Consider the following 16,907-nt stretch of genomic DNA (forward strand, 5'->3'; position numbering starts at 1 on the left):
ATTCGAAGTCAATTTGAGTCACCTTTGAATAAAAAATAAGTAGAAAATAGTGGTCACAAGTCTCGGGCCTTTCGATTTTATGTTCACGAGTCAGAAATTTTCAATGGAATTTGTAAGTTTCAAATCCAAGCAATGATAAAACCACAATTTTTTCATAAAGATTATGTACAGTTTTTTTCGAAAAAAACTGAATACTCACAAATGATTTGTATGCTCTCTTCTTTATGAAATACAAATAAAAATCAGTTTCGAATCAAAAAAAAAATTTACGCACCGCACGGGGTTGTCGATTCCGGCGTGAAAATGATTCCTGGTATTGCCCAGCCAAACTTGCGTCGAGTTCTTCATCGGAGACACACAGCAGCGACAATGTAGAGAATGGGGAATTGAAAGAAGCGACACCGTTGTTTAGGGCTGATAATATTTGAATTTGAGGGCAAAAATGAGATTTCGATCCAAGATAATTCTGGTGGTTTACGTATCAGGGGGGGTGGCGTATTCCTAAACGGGATTTATCTATGTAAAGAGGCCCGGGCCCTTGCATAATATTGGGCCGCCTGTGTTATGCAGAAAGCCACCAAATGCTCGTGTATTAGCAGATTAATATGCTAATACAGCGTTAAACACCGCAGCAAACGTGCCCTTAATAAACCGTTGTAAAATATGCTTATAGATAACGGTCGGCTTAACGGTTTCGTAGTACCGTTATGTATGTATCTAATAGATAACGCACAAACATAACGGATTAACATAAACCGGTATCTAAACTTATGGACAACACTATATAGATAACGATTTTTTGTCAAACCGTTATCTATCCCTAAAAGTGCGCTCATACATAACGGTTTTTTAAAAAAACTGTTATGTATTGAGTGTTATGTATGTATAATTTTGTAGTAGTGTTTCCTATTAGAATTTGTAGTTGTTATTACATATAAAGACATGTAAAACCCTAGTGTATGAAGGAATATCTATATAATATATAAAAAAGCAGTTTAACGGCTACTTTTTACCGCCAAAATTTAAAAATTAGTTTTTAGTTTCAATTACACTAATGCCATTTTTCGGTATACCTCAATCCAAATGGAGTTTAACTTTTTTAACTACATTCAAATTTAAATTAAAGATAATTAAAAAATAATTAAAAATTTTTACTTCCACTAACCCACGTAAATTGATACCATCAATAATTATACATGTATTCTTACTTATGCATAACCGTCCCACTAACCCAATTGACAACTTATAAACATAAATTTATACACGTAGCAGTTACATAACATAATTATATATTGCATAAATTCATGGATAAATTTATTTTGGGACTAAACGAGCAAATTAATACTAATATGATTCGTGGAGAAATGAAAAAATTGTCGTGACATGAACGAAGGAGTGCAGAGCAACGAGAAGCGATGGATTCAGCCGAAGATTTACATAGAAAGAAGATGGCTGACGAGCGAGGAGAGAAAGATGCTGTTGCTGATGATCCTTTGCAAAGGCTAAAGCTGAGGTTTATGAGTAGAATGTTGGAGTCTAGGAAATTCACATTATTAATTAAAATCAATTTTTATTATTTTTTTAATTTGAAAATTCAAATATTTTTAGATTCATGTTTTTCATTGAGATTGTATTGTGGATAATTTTAATTTTTTTTATTAAGATTCATGTTCTCATTTACTTATATCTAAATTATATTTTAATATGTATATTTATTTATTTAAAATTAAATGTCGTTCAATTTTGATGTTGGTTATGCATCGTACAAACGAGCATACTAAATTAGATTTTATGTTTATGATGAATTTATGCTTATTTTACTTAAAATGTTCTTTCAAAATAACGCTCATGGTACTAAATTAGATTTATGTTTATTTTAATTAAAATGTTCTTTTAAAATAACGCCCACCGTGCAACGCACGGACGCGTGTACTAGTTAAATTTAATTAATACTCGATTTGTCTGAGGATCGTTTCTTGGATTATCTTAATTCACCATACATCGATTAAACCTAGCATGATCCTATTAATTTAAGTGCTGCACCTTGGAGTTAGAATCACTTACTTGTGAATTGAACGCAGAGGCTGTTGACGATTGAATCAAAAGACTCAAGTTCTGACCCAATTTGTCACTAAACAGGTCATCCAACTTCAATGCTCCGTTTGATCCCTCAAACGACCTCCAATCGTATTTTTTACAGAAATACGACTTCTTCGTCTTCGAAAGAGCTTTCCGTGGCCACCTGTTTCACCTTAATCGGAGTTCTGTAGAGAAAGTTATGGCTATTTTTCAGAGACTGCCAGAACTTGGTTTCTGTAGGCACACGAAATTTATAGGATATAAAAAATATTTTATTAATTTTATATCTTTGTTTATTTTGGAATCTTATGAAATCCAAGATTAAATATGATATATTATTAATAAAGATCTTACCATATTTCAAAGATAGAGATCAATTTCTTTGGCAGCAAGTCAAATCTAATATTGATATATATCAGTCTTCAAGAGCCAATAGGATCGTGCCACGTCAGCCCTAAGCCCATAATCATGTGGACTCTGGCCCAAAGCTTGACTCTTCCTACAACTATAAATAGGGGTCCTCATATCAGTTCTAAACACACACAAATCATTTGAGAGCTCAAGCATTGAAGGAGTAATTTACTACAACGAAGTCATCTCCAACAATCAAGGCATTCTTCGTGGAAGCAACCCAAAAGCTCAAGTCAAATCCAACGCTCGATCCATAAATAATGCGTAGGCCCTCTGCATCAATGTTATAAAGCCCAAAGCTCAAGGTTCAAGGCGTTCTACAAGGAAGTCAACACGTTCTTCATCAAATTCATCAAAGTCAACGTTCAATTCAGAAATATGGTGGAAGTCCTCTGGATTGACGTCATCAAATACAAATTCAAGTTCAAGTCATCAAATCAAATCCAAGGAGATCAAGAAGGCGAACTTCCCTCCAAAGATTTCAAGAAACACATCAAATTCAAATTCTAGTTCAAGTCATCAAATCAAATCCAAGGAGATCAAGAAGGCGTACTTCCCTCCAAAGATTTCAAGAAACACATCAAATTCAAATTCAAGTTCAAATCATCAAATCAAATCCAAGGAGATCAAGAAGGCGTACTTCCCTCCAAAGATTTCAAGTAACATTTGAAGAGGATAATCAGAGGATCAAGTGGAGTTTCACAACCCATAATAAATTCATCTCAATCCATTTATTTTGGATTTGTACACATTTTTGTATTTCATTAAATTGAATACAATAAAATTTGTGTTTACAGTTTCCTGTGAAAATCTGAGTCCAGCTCATATCTTATGAACTGTATCCCGCTCAGTTCCCAACGTTGGATGGACAACGAACTCTGAGAACTCCTAGAGAATTCGACCCCTACAGTTGGCGCCTCCTTATTGCTCTGCTCTCTAAAACCCTGATTTTTGTGTGTCTTATTCTGAGAGCATATATCTGTATTTAAAGACAAAACACAGACCTAGGGCCTTAATAACTGTAGTAGGCGACTCCTACTGGGCTCAGGAGACTTTGGGCCAGTCCAGGGATCAGATACAATGAATAAAGATGGGCCTCAAATGAATTAATTCTTATGATCAGCCCAGATCACAATTAATTCATAAATATTAATTCATTCCACTAGAGAATCAATATTGACTTACCCCTTTATTACCGATGATGAGTCGGGCTTGTATTTAGACTTATTAGACCTCCGTATTTAAAATATTCGACATTCATTAATTAATTAAAGCTCTGACAGCTTATATTAATTAATCTCTTTGTAATCCTTAAGTAGTACCACTCAACCCTTATTATTGCGTCTGAACTTAATCAACCTGCAGGGTTTAACGCAATAAACCTTTTGAGCTCCTTAAGGGGATGTCATTATCCTATACTGGATACGGGTACTAATTCAGATAACCAAATATCATATATTAACCGCTATCACCCAAGATACAGAGTACTCAAGTTAATATATAACTCTCACACATAGTAAATCAAAATAATACACGAATCAACATATATATTTGAAACCTTATTAGTATTAAGATCTTATTAAGTCACCGTGATCTTGATCCTTCACATATGTCAGATAGAAGACTACATCTCACTGTGATCCTATGAATACGTTACGACGTACCAGTATAGACAAGTAGTCAAGACAAATTCCTTCCTTCTATACTGCAGCCTAAACCAACGACTCGTCCTAGAGTCATCTCGACTATCTCTTAAGGTTATTCCAATTATATGGTCTTTTGTGATCTACAACACACCATTTAAGGTTATTCCAATTATATGGTCTTCTGTGATCTACAACACACCATATAATCTATTTATATAGAGACAAATGACATACATATGCAATAATACCATTCAAGGTGGTTATTCCAATTATATGGTCTTCTGTGATCTACAACACACCATATAATCTATTTATATAGAGACAAATGACATACATATGCAATAATACCATTTAAGGTTATTCCAATTATATGGTCTTCTGTGATCTAAAACACACCATATAATCTATTTATATAGAGACAAATGACATACATATGCAATAATGAACACAATCAGATATGAGATTAAATAGTGAACTTAGAAAACGTTGTATACAAGCATAAAATGTTAAATCAATACAAAGTCTTACGTTTTCATCATTTTTTCTCGGGTTCTTATTGCTTTCTGTTTTAGGTGTTATTTTTGGGTACAACAAAGAGTGAAATAAATACGATATAATTTATTATTATTATTATTATTATTATTATTATTATTATTATTATTATTATTTTGACTTGGGAGAGTTGGGGAGGGGGAGCAGTGAGATTTGAACCCGAGACCTCACTGTTCACACACAGGAGATCGCACCGCTTGGTGTCCCCTTGAGGACATTATTATTATTATTATTAAAATAATAACAGAACGTAAATAAATTGGTGATTGAAAAAACATAAATGAGTCGCAATATTTTCCATAAGTTGTAGTCCAAATTGGATGGGAATGAATCGGGTAAGAAATCGAGCAAATTAAGTAGGTGAGCGAGTTGAGGGATCTGACTGCAATCCACGTTTTGGAATTGGATATTCAACCATGGCAATATCGTAATTAGATTGAGAAGGGAGCCCAATTCGGTTTCAAACCCAACTACCATTATTTACTCGCTCGCATCGCATCAGACCGTTCTCCTTTCTATTCTCCGATCCGTTCTCCGTCTGATTTTCCCTCAATTCGATCGACTCTCTCTCTCTCTCTAACTTTCTCTCTCTACCAATGGAAGAAGATAAATCATTCTCCTCCATCTCGGAGCCAATCAACCACTCCGACGACAACAACCATGGCTGGCAGAAGGTCACCGCCAAGAAACAGAGGAAAAATCAGAACAAGAAAGCTGCCGCCGATTCCTCTAGATTGCCTAACGGATCCGCGATCGCGCCGGAGAAAATCAGCGTTTTCAAGGGCTTGGAGAAGCACTCGGAGGAACGCCGCCGGAAATTAGAGGCTCAGCGCGCCGCCGCGGTTTATGAAGACGACGACAATGACAATAAGGGGAGATCGAGGAATAATCGCGGGCGGGATGAGGACGACGACGATCTCAGCAGCGATGCTGATGTTAAGAATAATGCGGTGGAGGTGCACAAGAAGGAGAAGCAAAAGAAGGCTAAGAAGCCTAAAGTTACTGTATCGGAGGCTGCAGCTAAGATCGATGCCGATGACCTCGTCGCCTTTCTTTCTAGTGTTTCGGTATTTTATGCTCTTATTGGATCTGATTCTGTTATCTGTTTTTGTTGGATTTTGAGAAATTTTGATTCTTTTTTCTTTTTGTGTGTGATAGGAATCGTATGAAGGGCAGCAGGATATTCAGTTGATGAGGTTTGCGGATTATTTTGGGCGTGCATTTTCTGCAGTGAGCGCATCGCAGTTCCCGTGGCATAAGTTGTTCAGGGAGTCTCCCGTGGCGAAGATTGCCGATGTGAGTTGGTCAGGTTTCTATGTAGTATTATTTGTTTCTTGATGAGCTATGTTTGAAATTTGGAGCCTTGAGGCAGCAAGATGGTTTAAGCAGAGATAATAGCATACATTGCATGTAGCGATAAGTATGTCATCTGGTTCAATTAATTGACGTATCTTTGTGGATTTCCAAAGAAAATGCATTTATGAACTCCCAGACTCGAATTTGAAGTTTGAGAATTACTCTTAGCCCTCTTTTTATGACTTATATGTTAGATGATATCATAATGGACAAGAGTTTATTTCCAGCCCTATCATGGGACGTTTTTCCTGTTCTGGCGTGGAGCCATAATCAAGATTTCATTTCTTTAATCATTACTAGTTTATCTTAATTTTTACTATACAATGACATATTTAAAAACATTCATTTACTTTTGATGACAAAGATGTCTTCAACAATTGTGTTCTGCTATTTGAATTTTCAGTGATAAACCCTAAGTTTTAGTTTGACTATCATTTCTCTTGGTTGATCTGAAAAAACTGAAACTTTGTAATTAGGGATGTACTCTTTTGTATGTTCAATTAGTTCTGAATCTAATGCCTGGATAGATTTTCTTATTTCTATTATCATTTATCACTACTATTTTATTTTCATTAGTGTGAGACCAAACAATATCAGTCATGCTGCTATTGAGGGCAAGCTTGGACTTTGAGCATAGCATAGCATTTCTACGTGTTCATGGGTTCCCTAAAATTACTCTGTGACTAGTTCAAACAGTTGTTTCTGTGTCAGGGCATGTTTGTATGTTCTGTTTATGTGATTTTTTTCCTTCTTGAACTAGGATGATCTACATTGCCTGCTTATCAAAGTATATTTCTGATGAAAGTTTTCAGAGGCTTTATTGAAAAATTATAAATGCTCCTGTGTTGATGTGCCTTTTGACCAACCACCTTATTAGAGTCTTATTTTGGTATTTTTTTATGTCTTCATGATATCATTTACTTGTGCTTGATGTGTTTTAATGGTTTGTTTATTTTTTAATTTTTATTTTTTATTTTTACAGTTGGATGTTTTGAGGATATAAAGGATTATAGGAGCCTGCTAATTTTATCCCCTCCCTCATTTCTGCAAGCAGGTCCCTGTTTCTTATATCTCGGAAGCTGTTTACAAGGCATCAGTTGACTGGATCAATCAACGTTCTTATGAGGCGTTAGGAACCTTTGTGGTCTGGTCATTAGATAGCATTTTGGCAGACTTGACTGCTCAACAATCTGGGTCTAAAGTTTCGAAGAAAGGAGTACATGCAGCATCTTCAAAGTCTCAGGTATATAAGAAAATCTTTTTGTTGGTGGCTAAAACAACAATTGACTTAAGAACCAACTGTTTGGGAGCTTCTCCTTGTTAGGCTGTATTAACTGTGTAGTTTCTTTGGCACCTTTACTTCTTTCGTGACATGGTTTGCCAATTCTTAGGACATTGATACGTTTCAGTTTTCAGACCGTTATGAATTTAGACATTGAAGCTTGATTATCAGTTTATGGTGTTGACCACATATTGAGAGAAGTTGTAGATATCCATGCGCTGCCTCCTGAATCCAATTTACCTCATCTCTTGACCTGCAGTTTTGAGCCTATGAATGACTATTCAACTTCATTTATCTGTTATTGACTACTTATGGATTGCCCCTCGGTACAATGCACCACTTTTAATTGTGAAAGCTGAGCTTAACAAAAGAGTTTGTGCATTAGTTGTTAGTTGCATTTAGTATCTTATCTCACTCATTATTGAATTTGGTTGAGATCAAAGAGCCTTCGGGAAAGTGATGTTTAATTTTTCTTTTCTACGATGTTTATGGATCCTGATAAAGAGAAGAATGTGCAATCAATTGCAGTTTGTATCTTTCTATGATTCTTCTTTGTAATTGAAAATTTTTGAATTACACTTTCGAACCAATTATTATTTGCATTGGGTTTTCAGGATAACTGTATTGGTACTTGTATCATTTTGTGTTACATTTTGTCTTGTTATTTTACCTATGCAAATTATTTATCAGTTTAGCAGTTTTTTTTTTTCTTATTATACTGGTTGCTCCATTTACTATATTCTGGATATTACAGGTTGCTATATTTTTGGTTCTAGCAATGGTATTACGCCGGAAACCTGATGTGCTGATTAATTTGTTGCCGAAGTTGAGCGAAAACTCAAAATATCAAGGACAAGATAAGCTTCCAGTTCTAATATGGATGATAGTGCAGGTGAGTTGTTACATAGTTGTCCAGTTAAAAAATGCTTTGGCCTTTGTTTCTTGTGATTCTGTATTTCAAGCTGAAACTGACTCTATGTGTAGGCAAGCCAAGTAGATTTAGCTGTAGGGTTGTATCTATGGTCACATCAGATTTTGCCAATACTTGGAGGGAAATCTGGATCTAATCCTCACACTAGGGACTTGGTTTTGCAGTTAGTAGAAAGGTATGATTCTTGAATCCCCTCTCAACGCTTGCAGCTTATGTTGCTCTACTCTGATTCATTTTTCAAGTGACAACATCCACATATCTGTATATCAGAATTGTAGCTGCACCTAAAGCTCGTAGCATATTAGTAAACAATGCTGTTAGAAAGGGTGAGCGCCTGATTCCACCCGTGGCACTTGACCTGTTGCTACGTGTAACATTTCCTGCACCTTCTGCCCGAGTTAAGGTAATAGGAGTTACTCAGGAAGTTTTTCCATAAAAATTAGTTCTTGGGTTGTGTTATCTTCTTGACATGCTTTTAGATAATTTCTGTGTAATAGGCTACTGAAAGATTTGAGGCGATTTACCCACTTTTAAAAGATGTTGCTCTTGCTGGTTCACCTGGAAGCAAAGCAATGAAGCAAGTGTCACTGCAGATACAAACTTTAATTGTGAAAACAGCTGGAGAAGGTTGAACTACTTTCTTGTATGCTTTATTCAGAGGTAGTTAAGAATCTATGAAGAGGATTTTGACGAAATAGTGCTTTGTAGGGATCCCCACACTATCCGAGGAAGCAAGTAGCATCTTCATATGGTGTTTGGTCCACAATCCTGATTGTTTTAAGCAGTGGGTAAGACTTAATTGCTTATGTGGATACTTTTATATGTAAGATTTATCCAGAAACTTATTGCAACAATGATTCATTAGAGATTCTGTTCTTACAGGGTTTCCACTAACCTGTCCACATTTTCCTCTGATTTTACGTTCACCACTTTATGTTTTCCACTTGCACTTTGGGTTGATTCTACAATTTGATTTTCTCAGGAGAAGATTTATGTTGATAACATAGAGGCTAGTGTTGCTGCCTTGAGGAAACTTGCTGAGAGTTGGAAGCAATTTTCTTCAAAACAGACTTCTCTTCAAGTCAGGGATACTCTGAAGAGTTTCATGCAAAAGGTTTGCAATACATTTGATCTTCTGCTATGTTGTTTTGAGTTGCTATGTGTTTTCAGAATTACAACCTCTGAGACTTGTAGGGTGTCTAGGCGTTCATTGCAATATGTCCTTGTGTAAGAAGGTGAAAGCATCTAGCTTATTTCTATTGCTTCAATTTACAGAATGAGAAAGCCTTACATGACGGAGTTGATGCTAGTCGCCAAGCTTTATTCAAGGATGCTGATAAATACTGTAAGACAGTATTGGGAAGGCTCTCCAGTGGGCATGGTTGCGTGAAGGCTATGTTCTTAACTCTTGTGGTAGTGGCTGTTGGCGCAGCTGTTGTGTTCCCAAAACTTGATGAATGGGATTGGAACAAGTTGCTTGCTGAAGCCCAGAAATCGTTCTGATCGAATTTTTAATCCTTACTGAGTTGGAAATATGGATTTTCTGGAAAGAGGCAAAACTAATTCAAAGGGGGCAAAATAAAAGTGACGGAGAGATAGGTGTTTGTGCAATAGCAAGCCTGATGAGTTTTACTAATATATAATATTCGGCATGTAAAAGAAGGAAGTTTGATATGATCGACCATATGGAACTAATTTTTCTTTTTCCTTGTTCCTGTTAGAGTTAGAAGAGATCGTCCTTGATGTAATCAGCACTAATCTCAGCTGAGCACACAGAAATTGATATACTTGTTTCTTTTTCTTCCTCTTTTGGATACAGATTTTGTTCAACAGTTTCTTGAGGATTTTGTATTTGTGCTGATTTGTTTCTTGCTTGCTTTTGATGTTTGCAATTGCTAATTTGGGTGTATCGCACATATAATGTGCGTTTCCGTTGGTGTTAATGAAACGATGTATGTAGTTTCAGTTTGTTATGCTACAGATTTGTATTTGGGGGCAATGTTGTTTTGTATTGCATTTGAAGAGAGATGGGTGCCTGCAGTTTGTAGAGTGAGAATCGATGATTGAGAGATGTGTTGACAAAATTGCACCCTTCTGATCCAACAAGGTACACTTGTTCTGATTTTGTTCTCTTATTAAGTAAGTATTTTCTCTCTGTAAACACATTTTTGTTTTTTTTTTTGGGTGAAATTAAAATAAAACATATTAGCTGGGAGTGGGAGGGCCGGTCTACTTTTTTATAATTCATGTTCATGGTGATTGCATGTGGGAGTTGGAATCCCCAAAAGTGTAATTGATAAAAATGAAAAGCTGCTTCTACAGTTGTTAAAAGTAGTTGATTAACCAACCTGATCAAGTAAGCCTAAATTCTTTCCTTATTCCTGTGCCTGTGTTTGTCGACTCAATTAAATAAGTACTGTATGATTTATGTCCATCACACAATAAATTACAATGAGATAACAACTTCACTATACGAGTCATTCAAGTTTTCACATTCTTTTTTTTTTCTTTTGATAAAAAGTTTTGACATTCTTATTTCCATCTCTTCTTTGTGTAATAAAGATTAACAATTACTCTTTTGCTCAACAAAATAAATAACTAATGCACTAGATAACACTTCATTGGATGTTCGTCAAAAATCACTAGGTCATTTTGTACAATGCGATTTTGTGCGTATTTTAATAACAATATTATGTCTGACAATTTTGTAATTACAACACACCCAAACGACTATATATGAGACGTGTCTATTCAAATTTTCACGCTTTTGACAATTCAAATGTGAAATGACGTGTAATTATTTCATATTCATCTAGAACTAGCATGCTCTCCCGTGCGATGCACGGTGAGCGTTGAAATTAAACGACATATTAAAAGAAATAAATATAAATATTAAATAAAATTAAAATCAAAATATAAGCAAATAAAACATATATTTTAAAATAAAATAAAATAATTAGCATCAATTACCCAATAAAAATTTGAATTTGAATTTGTATAAAGTGTAATGATAATTATAGTTATTAAATATTAAAAGTTATTTGATAATGAAAATGAGCATTTCACCTTATTGATATAGGGTATTACGCATCATAATAAATAAATAAATATTTTCATACACAAACATAAACAAAAAGTCATATTTGAAATTATATTTTAATATATATATATAACTAATTATATATGTCTGCCCTTGCAATGCGCAGTGGACATCTAAATAAAACGACATTTTATATAATCTTAACTTATTCATTTGTAGTTATTTTTGTATAGTTTATATTAGTATATGTAAATTTTGATAGTAACAATATTTTCAAACTAAGTACAACAATTAACAAACTTGAATATTAAGTATAATCTTCATTATATTTTTTTTTATTTAAGCATGAATTAAAACTTTTTTGAGGTAAGCATGGATTAAAACATAGTAGCATTAAAATGATTAAAAAAAAGTTAAGATCTAAAGAAATACAAACAAACATTATATTTTACGATAATATACCACAATATATTGTCTGTAAAGAAAACACATTTCAATTGAAATAATAGAAGCCCACTAAAACCAATTCATTTCTTTTTTTCTGTTTTCTCGGCCCATCATTTATTTTTATTTTGGAAAATTTATAGTACTACTATATTACTAATTTAATGTTTAAAGGAGAACTATTAATTAAATTAATAGTAATAAAGCGATCTATTGCATATATTATGGAGTAATAAATCCACATCCAAATACTGTAAAACTATGCAGAGAAATGTCGGACCTAGTACTATTTAAACAAAAATTGGTTGGTCTTAAATAGTATAAGCCCATTTGGAGGGGGGGTGGGGGTGGGGGTGGGTGGGGGTGGCGGGGCTGGGGTGGAATTGGGGAGGAAATTTTTTTAAAAAAATTAAAAAAAAAAAAAATTGGAGGGGGGGTGGGGGGTGGGTGGGGGTGGGGGGGTGGGGGTGGATTGGGGAGGAAAATTTTTAAAAAAATTAAAAAAAAAAATTTTTTTGGAGGTGGGGGGTGGGTGGGGGTGGGGGTGGCTGGGTCTTGGTCATGAGACCATGGGCTTTTTTAAGTTTGGTAATGGGTATTATTGGGTCTATGGGTCTTATAATACCCATGGGTAATTAACCTACCCACACCCATTAATTTTTCACTTAATGGTCTGGTCCGGTGTGGATCCATTAAGCAATGGGTCGGTTCTGGTTCCGGAACCGTAACAATTTTAATGGTTCTGGTCCGGGTAAAACCCACCCATTGACATCCCTATTTGAAGGTTATTGATGATATTTTCAGCAAATGCAAAAAAGACAGGTACATTCAACTTCTTCTTTAGCTAATTCTCCACCGAATAGCCCTCGTAATCCTCTGAAACTCACATGTGTAAGCCCCCATCTCAATCAAAGCAGCTCTGCCCTTCAATTTTAACATATACAAACCAAATGTAATATTGTAGAAACCAAAGTGGAAAAGAAAATGAGAGAAAAAGAAGTAAAAACTATACCTAATATCTTCCTCCATGCAAACTATCAATCAATCTCAAACAGTTACAAAATAAAAAGTATCTTCTCTACATTCGACTGTTGCCTAGCAGCTGGCCAACTAAGTTAGTCACCTGCCAATATTTTGAAGCACCAGGTCAATGCAGTTGTTTTTCCCATATTTAACTCAAGCTTCCTTGTACTTGTTCTCGATGAACTTGCCGAAACACTTGTGTGTAAGCTTGTTAAACATATCCACCCTGTATTCCATCTCCTTCTCCATCATCTCAATAATCTATTCTCTTTCATGAGCAGATGGGGCATTGCCGGCAGCCATTAGAGATCTGACACGGAGATAGTGTGAGAGAAAATAAGATCAAAATCCCTTTAATTACTATTTCAAAATATTGAAGAGTTATCTTCAAATCTTTAATATTAAAGCACATGTAATTTCAACTAAAAAGAATTCAAGATATACTCTTTCTATATATAGATAGACAATAGTTAAAAGCATCATTTGTCGTAATCTCACAACATCAAAAGCACAAGCAACCGATCTTTCAAGCTTTCACAATCGTTCATTAACTGGCGAAGGTCCACCATTAGCAGTTGAAAGAAATGAAATTCAAGTATATACTAAGTGAAGTTTACGATAGCTATGAAATTGCAAGAAAGAATGAGTCTCAAAGGACTAATCATAGTATCTCAAATATATTTACAAACATTATGCAAGTAGATATTAAGAAGCTAGCCTCATCATCTTCAACTCTTGCCTTGGTAAATGCAAATATTCTTGGAGTAGATTGGCCCAAGCCATGTATATTAACAAATAGAATAAACTCAAATCAAGATTCATCTCCACATGATTAAACTATTGCAAAATTAGATTTATTTAACAATAACTTACCACCCACCAATCATAACTTCAAACATTGTTGCAAATTCTAGCTAGCTATATCTCTGTGTAATTATGAATAAATCAACCCTCTCTTTTTATTAGCTCCTGTAGCTATGGGCAATCTTTTTTTCCTGGTATGAAAAAGGTAACTTCTATTATCAAATGAGAAAAACATTATAGAAAAACATATTAAAATAAATAGCTCCAAATCCCATATTTTTTCGAAATTCACTCTTATGTAATTGATCCTATGGCACACCTTGAGGGGTGCGGAGTAAGCATGCAACGCCCTCGGTTCGATCGCCTACAAACACCAATAATGTTTGAATTGGGCTATAGTCTGCAATCATAAATACGTATGTTATTAATTGGAGGTGCAAAGATATGAAAAATAAGAACATCCTACAAATGATATTTCATCTGCTTGTTCAGCAATATTTCCAACATGACATATTTTCTTGGATTTTTCAAAGAGCTTAGCTGATCTTGGATTCAAACACAAATGTTGCCAGTAATGCGAGAAATTTGTCAACTAATGTAAGAAAATACATACTCAAGTAAATCAGAAATACAAACTAAGATAATGGCTTCACAAATATGATCTAAGAATTGACAAATATGATGTTGAATGTGAGAACTTTAGTGTCAAAAATTGAAAATCAGAAAGACCTCAATCCATGATGTGTATAAATACCTTTATTTACACTTTCAGAACATATGACAGCTTAACTTGCCACATATAGAATGAAAATTTTGATAAATAATCAAAAAAATATGTTATGGGATTGTATCAATTACATCAAATTGTTTAGACAAACTGAATAAGAAAAACCATCAGATTCAACAAAATAAAAGATGATTATGTGTTGGAAAATATTAACACCAGTTCACTTGGAAGATATAACTTACGACAATTGATATCTTTATCAATGGTCTTCCACTTCAATCCCCTATGCTCCACTCTTGTAAAGATATGTAAATCGCCATCTGTACAGATTTCAATTGACCATAAAATAGTAGTTCCAAATTCTCATAGGTAAACATTACACCACACATTTCACATTAAAAAATTAATTCTGAATGCTTTAGCAGGCATGATAAATTGCAATTGTTTCGACCGAAATTCACAAGCAAATATACGAAGCCACAATTATAAATCAAATCGTAAGATGTAAGAAAGCCAAGAAAGTCCTCTCCATATACATGTAGCAGAAATCAAAATCTTAATTCTAAAAACAAATTGCGGGATATAAGCATCGGTGTGCGAAATTCTTCCAACCTCACCAAGGAACCCTTCCAACCAGATTAGAACCATCGAGAATAGTCGTTAAACAGTGCTTCAAATTCGAAAACAATTGCAGAAAAAATGAATAGCAGTTGGAGAATCGATATGCTTAAGAGAAATAGTAGTCGTTCCAAAGCGTGATGGATGAAAGAACCACAGAGTTCCTCACAGAATGAAATTGGAAAAAACATGGTTTACAAAGGGGAGGAATAACAGCACAAAGACAGGAGCCGCACACTATAATAAACAGATAGTGAATATGGTTTGCCTAACCATTTTCTTCCATATCCATATTCTTTATCTTCTTACGATTTAGAATCTTGACAACAACTTTGTGCCCTGTGCATGTTCAGCAATTTTAACTTTGCCAAATGAACCAATCCCAAGAGTCTTCCCAAGTTTGTAGTTCCGTAAGAAAGAATCCACATTGTTGCCATCTTGGTTTAATCCATCCATAATCCTAAAATGACACAATTTCAGATATTTGAAGCAGTGTGTATAGATAAAGCCATGCATACGACCTTAATTCATAAACCACGTCTCAAGAAAGCAACAACTATGTTAAGATTGATAGCAGCAAGTAACTATCCTTAATAACATTACTATGGGCAAAGAAATCAAGCAAAATTGGCAATAGAAAGAGACGTCACAATAAACCATTAAGTAAATTCATGTGTCCAGAATCCATCTCCTTGATAGCAAAAATTACAAATTATAAGCACATAAGAATCAATCATTAGAGGTATATATGGACACTTCAAGGAGCAGAATACATATGTAAAATACTATTCTTTCAACTTTATGTTCTAAAATCATTAAAACATTAGTCCAACAGTTATGCGTGAAGAGTGAAACACCACTAAAAAGAGCACTAAAATAAAAGAGATAATATAATCCTTGAACCATAGCTGCCACTGCACCAGAGAAATACACGAACATGGCACCCTTACAATCGGCGAATCCGCCACACATGGAGGGCTGCATCAGCCGAAGTTCTACGTTGCAGTATTTCAAGATGATAAACATTGAACCACCATGTTTGATGTTGGTTGTTTTCAAACCAAAATCTGATCTTGATTTTAAAAACCCAATTTCAAAATTTCAATTTAAATTTTAATTAACACACGAAAATATTGAAATTGAAATTAGTACCAGCACTTTTAGAAACACTTCTCTAATTTCTGATGCAGTGGCCCTCAATGTCTGTACAGACACACACTCACATGTGAATTCAAATATGTTGAATAAGAGATTAAGAATAGAAACAGAGAAAGAGAGCGAGCGAGAGAGAGAGAGAGGAAGAAACTGATTGGTTTAGCTTTTACCATTTTGGGCGACGTTGGTCTGAGGCGGCGGCGTTAGGGCAGCGACTGACGACCGAGAAATGGCGACCGAGTTTTCGATTGAGTTTGGTGAGCGATGGAACAGCGAGGAGCGGTTACGGAATCTGGAAAAAAGTTGACGAAAGGGGTTTCAGAAATTGGGAATTTTTCTTTAAAATCATGGGAGAAGAATCAAATCATAAAGAATAGAAACAGAGAGAGAGATGAAGAAACTAATTGGTTTTGCTTTTACCATTTTGGGCAATGTTGGTATGAGGCGGTGGCGCTAGGGCGACAGTTGAAGAACCGAGAAACGACGGCCGAATCTTCGATTAAGTTTGGTGAGCAATGGATCGGCGAGAAGCGGTTATGGAATCCGAAATAGAAGAGTTGATGAAAAGAGTTGTGGGAGAAAAGAATCCAATCGTGCTTAATAAGAATTAGAGAGAACGTGTGAGAGATAAAATATGGCGCTAAAATTTTGCCGTTAAACTGGTGTTTTATATAATATATAGATGACCTACGTCGTCTGAGGATATACGAAACCCTCAAATCTCACAAGAAAGACTACAAGTTTCATCTCACAACACTTTTACTTCAAATTTATCTGAAAAATATAGACATGTCATAACTTCAAGACCATCGAATTCGAAACAATTATAACCCAATAAG

The 16,907-nt window shown here is 34.9% G+C and overlaps 1 protein-coding gene and 1 pseudogene across 1 annotated transcript; one reads left to right on the forward strand and one right to left on the reverse strand.

Annotated features, from left to right (window-relative positions):
- Positions 1 to 4,975: 4,975 nt before the first annotated feature.
- On the forward strand, positions 4,976 to 10,110 carry LOC130995930 (uncharacterized). Its single transcript, XM_057921438.1, has 10 exons — positions 4,976 to 5,755; positions 5,847 to 5,984; positions 7,099 to 7,287; positions 8,081 to 8,218; positions 8,311 to 8,432; positions 8,528 to 8,660; positions 8,755 to 8,884; positions 8,966 to 9,045; positions 9,240 to 9,371; positions 9,533 to 10,110. The coding sequence occupies exons 1-10, from the start codon at positions 5,285 to 5,287 to the stop codon at positions 9,758 to 9,760; spliced, it is 1,761 nt and encodes a 586-aa protein (XP_057777421.1). The 5' UTR covers positions 4,976 to 5,284; the 3' UTR covers positions 9,761 to 10,110.
- A 2,535-nt stretch (positions 10,111 to 12,645) lies between these two features.
- LOC130995996 (mitochondrial import inner membrane translocase subunit TIM10-like) lies at positions 12,646 to 16,709 on the reverse strand (annotated as a pseudogene).
- Positions 16,710 to 16,907: the final 198 nt, after the last annotated feature.

This window comes from Salvia miltiorrhiza, chromosome 7 (genome assembly GCF_028751815.1).
Source record: "Salvia miltiorrhiza cultivar Shanhuang (shh) chromosome 7, IMPLAD_Smil_shh, whole genome shotgun sequence".
NCBI classification, from domain to species: domain Eukaryota; kingdom Viridiplantae; phylum Streptophyta; class Magnoliopsida; order Lamiales; family Lamiaceae; genus Salvia; species Salvia miltiorrhiza.

What these genes read in the sequence shown, in the direction of transcription:
- LOC130995930 (XM_057921438.1), top strand. Translation starts at nt 5,285, where the DNA reads ATGGAAGAAGATAAATCATTCTCCTCCATCTCGGAGCCAATCAACCAC. An exon ending in CCGTGGCGAAGATTGCCGAT is followed by an intron (nt 5,985 to 7,098) that starts GTGAGTTGGTCA and finishes TTCTGCAAGCAG; the next exon opens with GTCCCTGTTTCTTATATCTC. An exon ending in TAATATGGATGATAGTGCAG is followed by an intron (nt 8,219 to 8,310) that starts GTGAGTTGTTAC and finishes CTCTATGTGTAG; the next exon opens with GCAAGCCAAGTAGATTTAGC.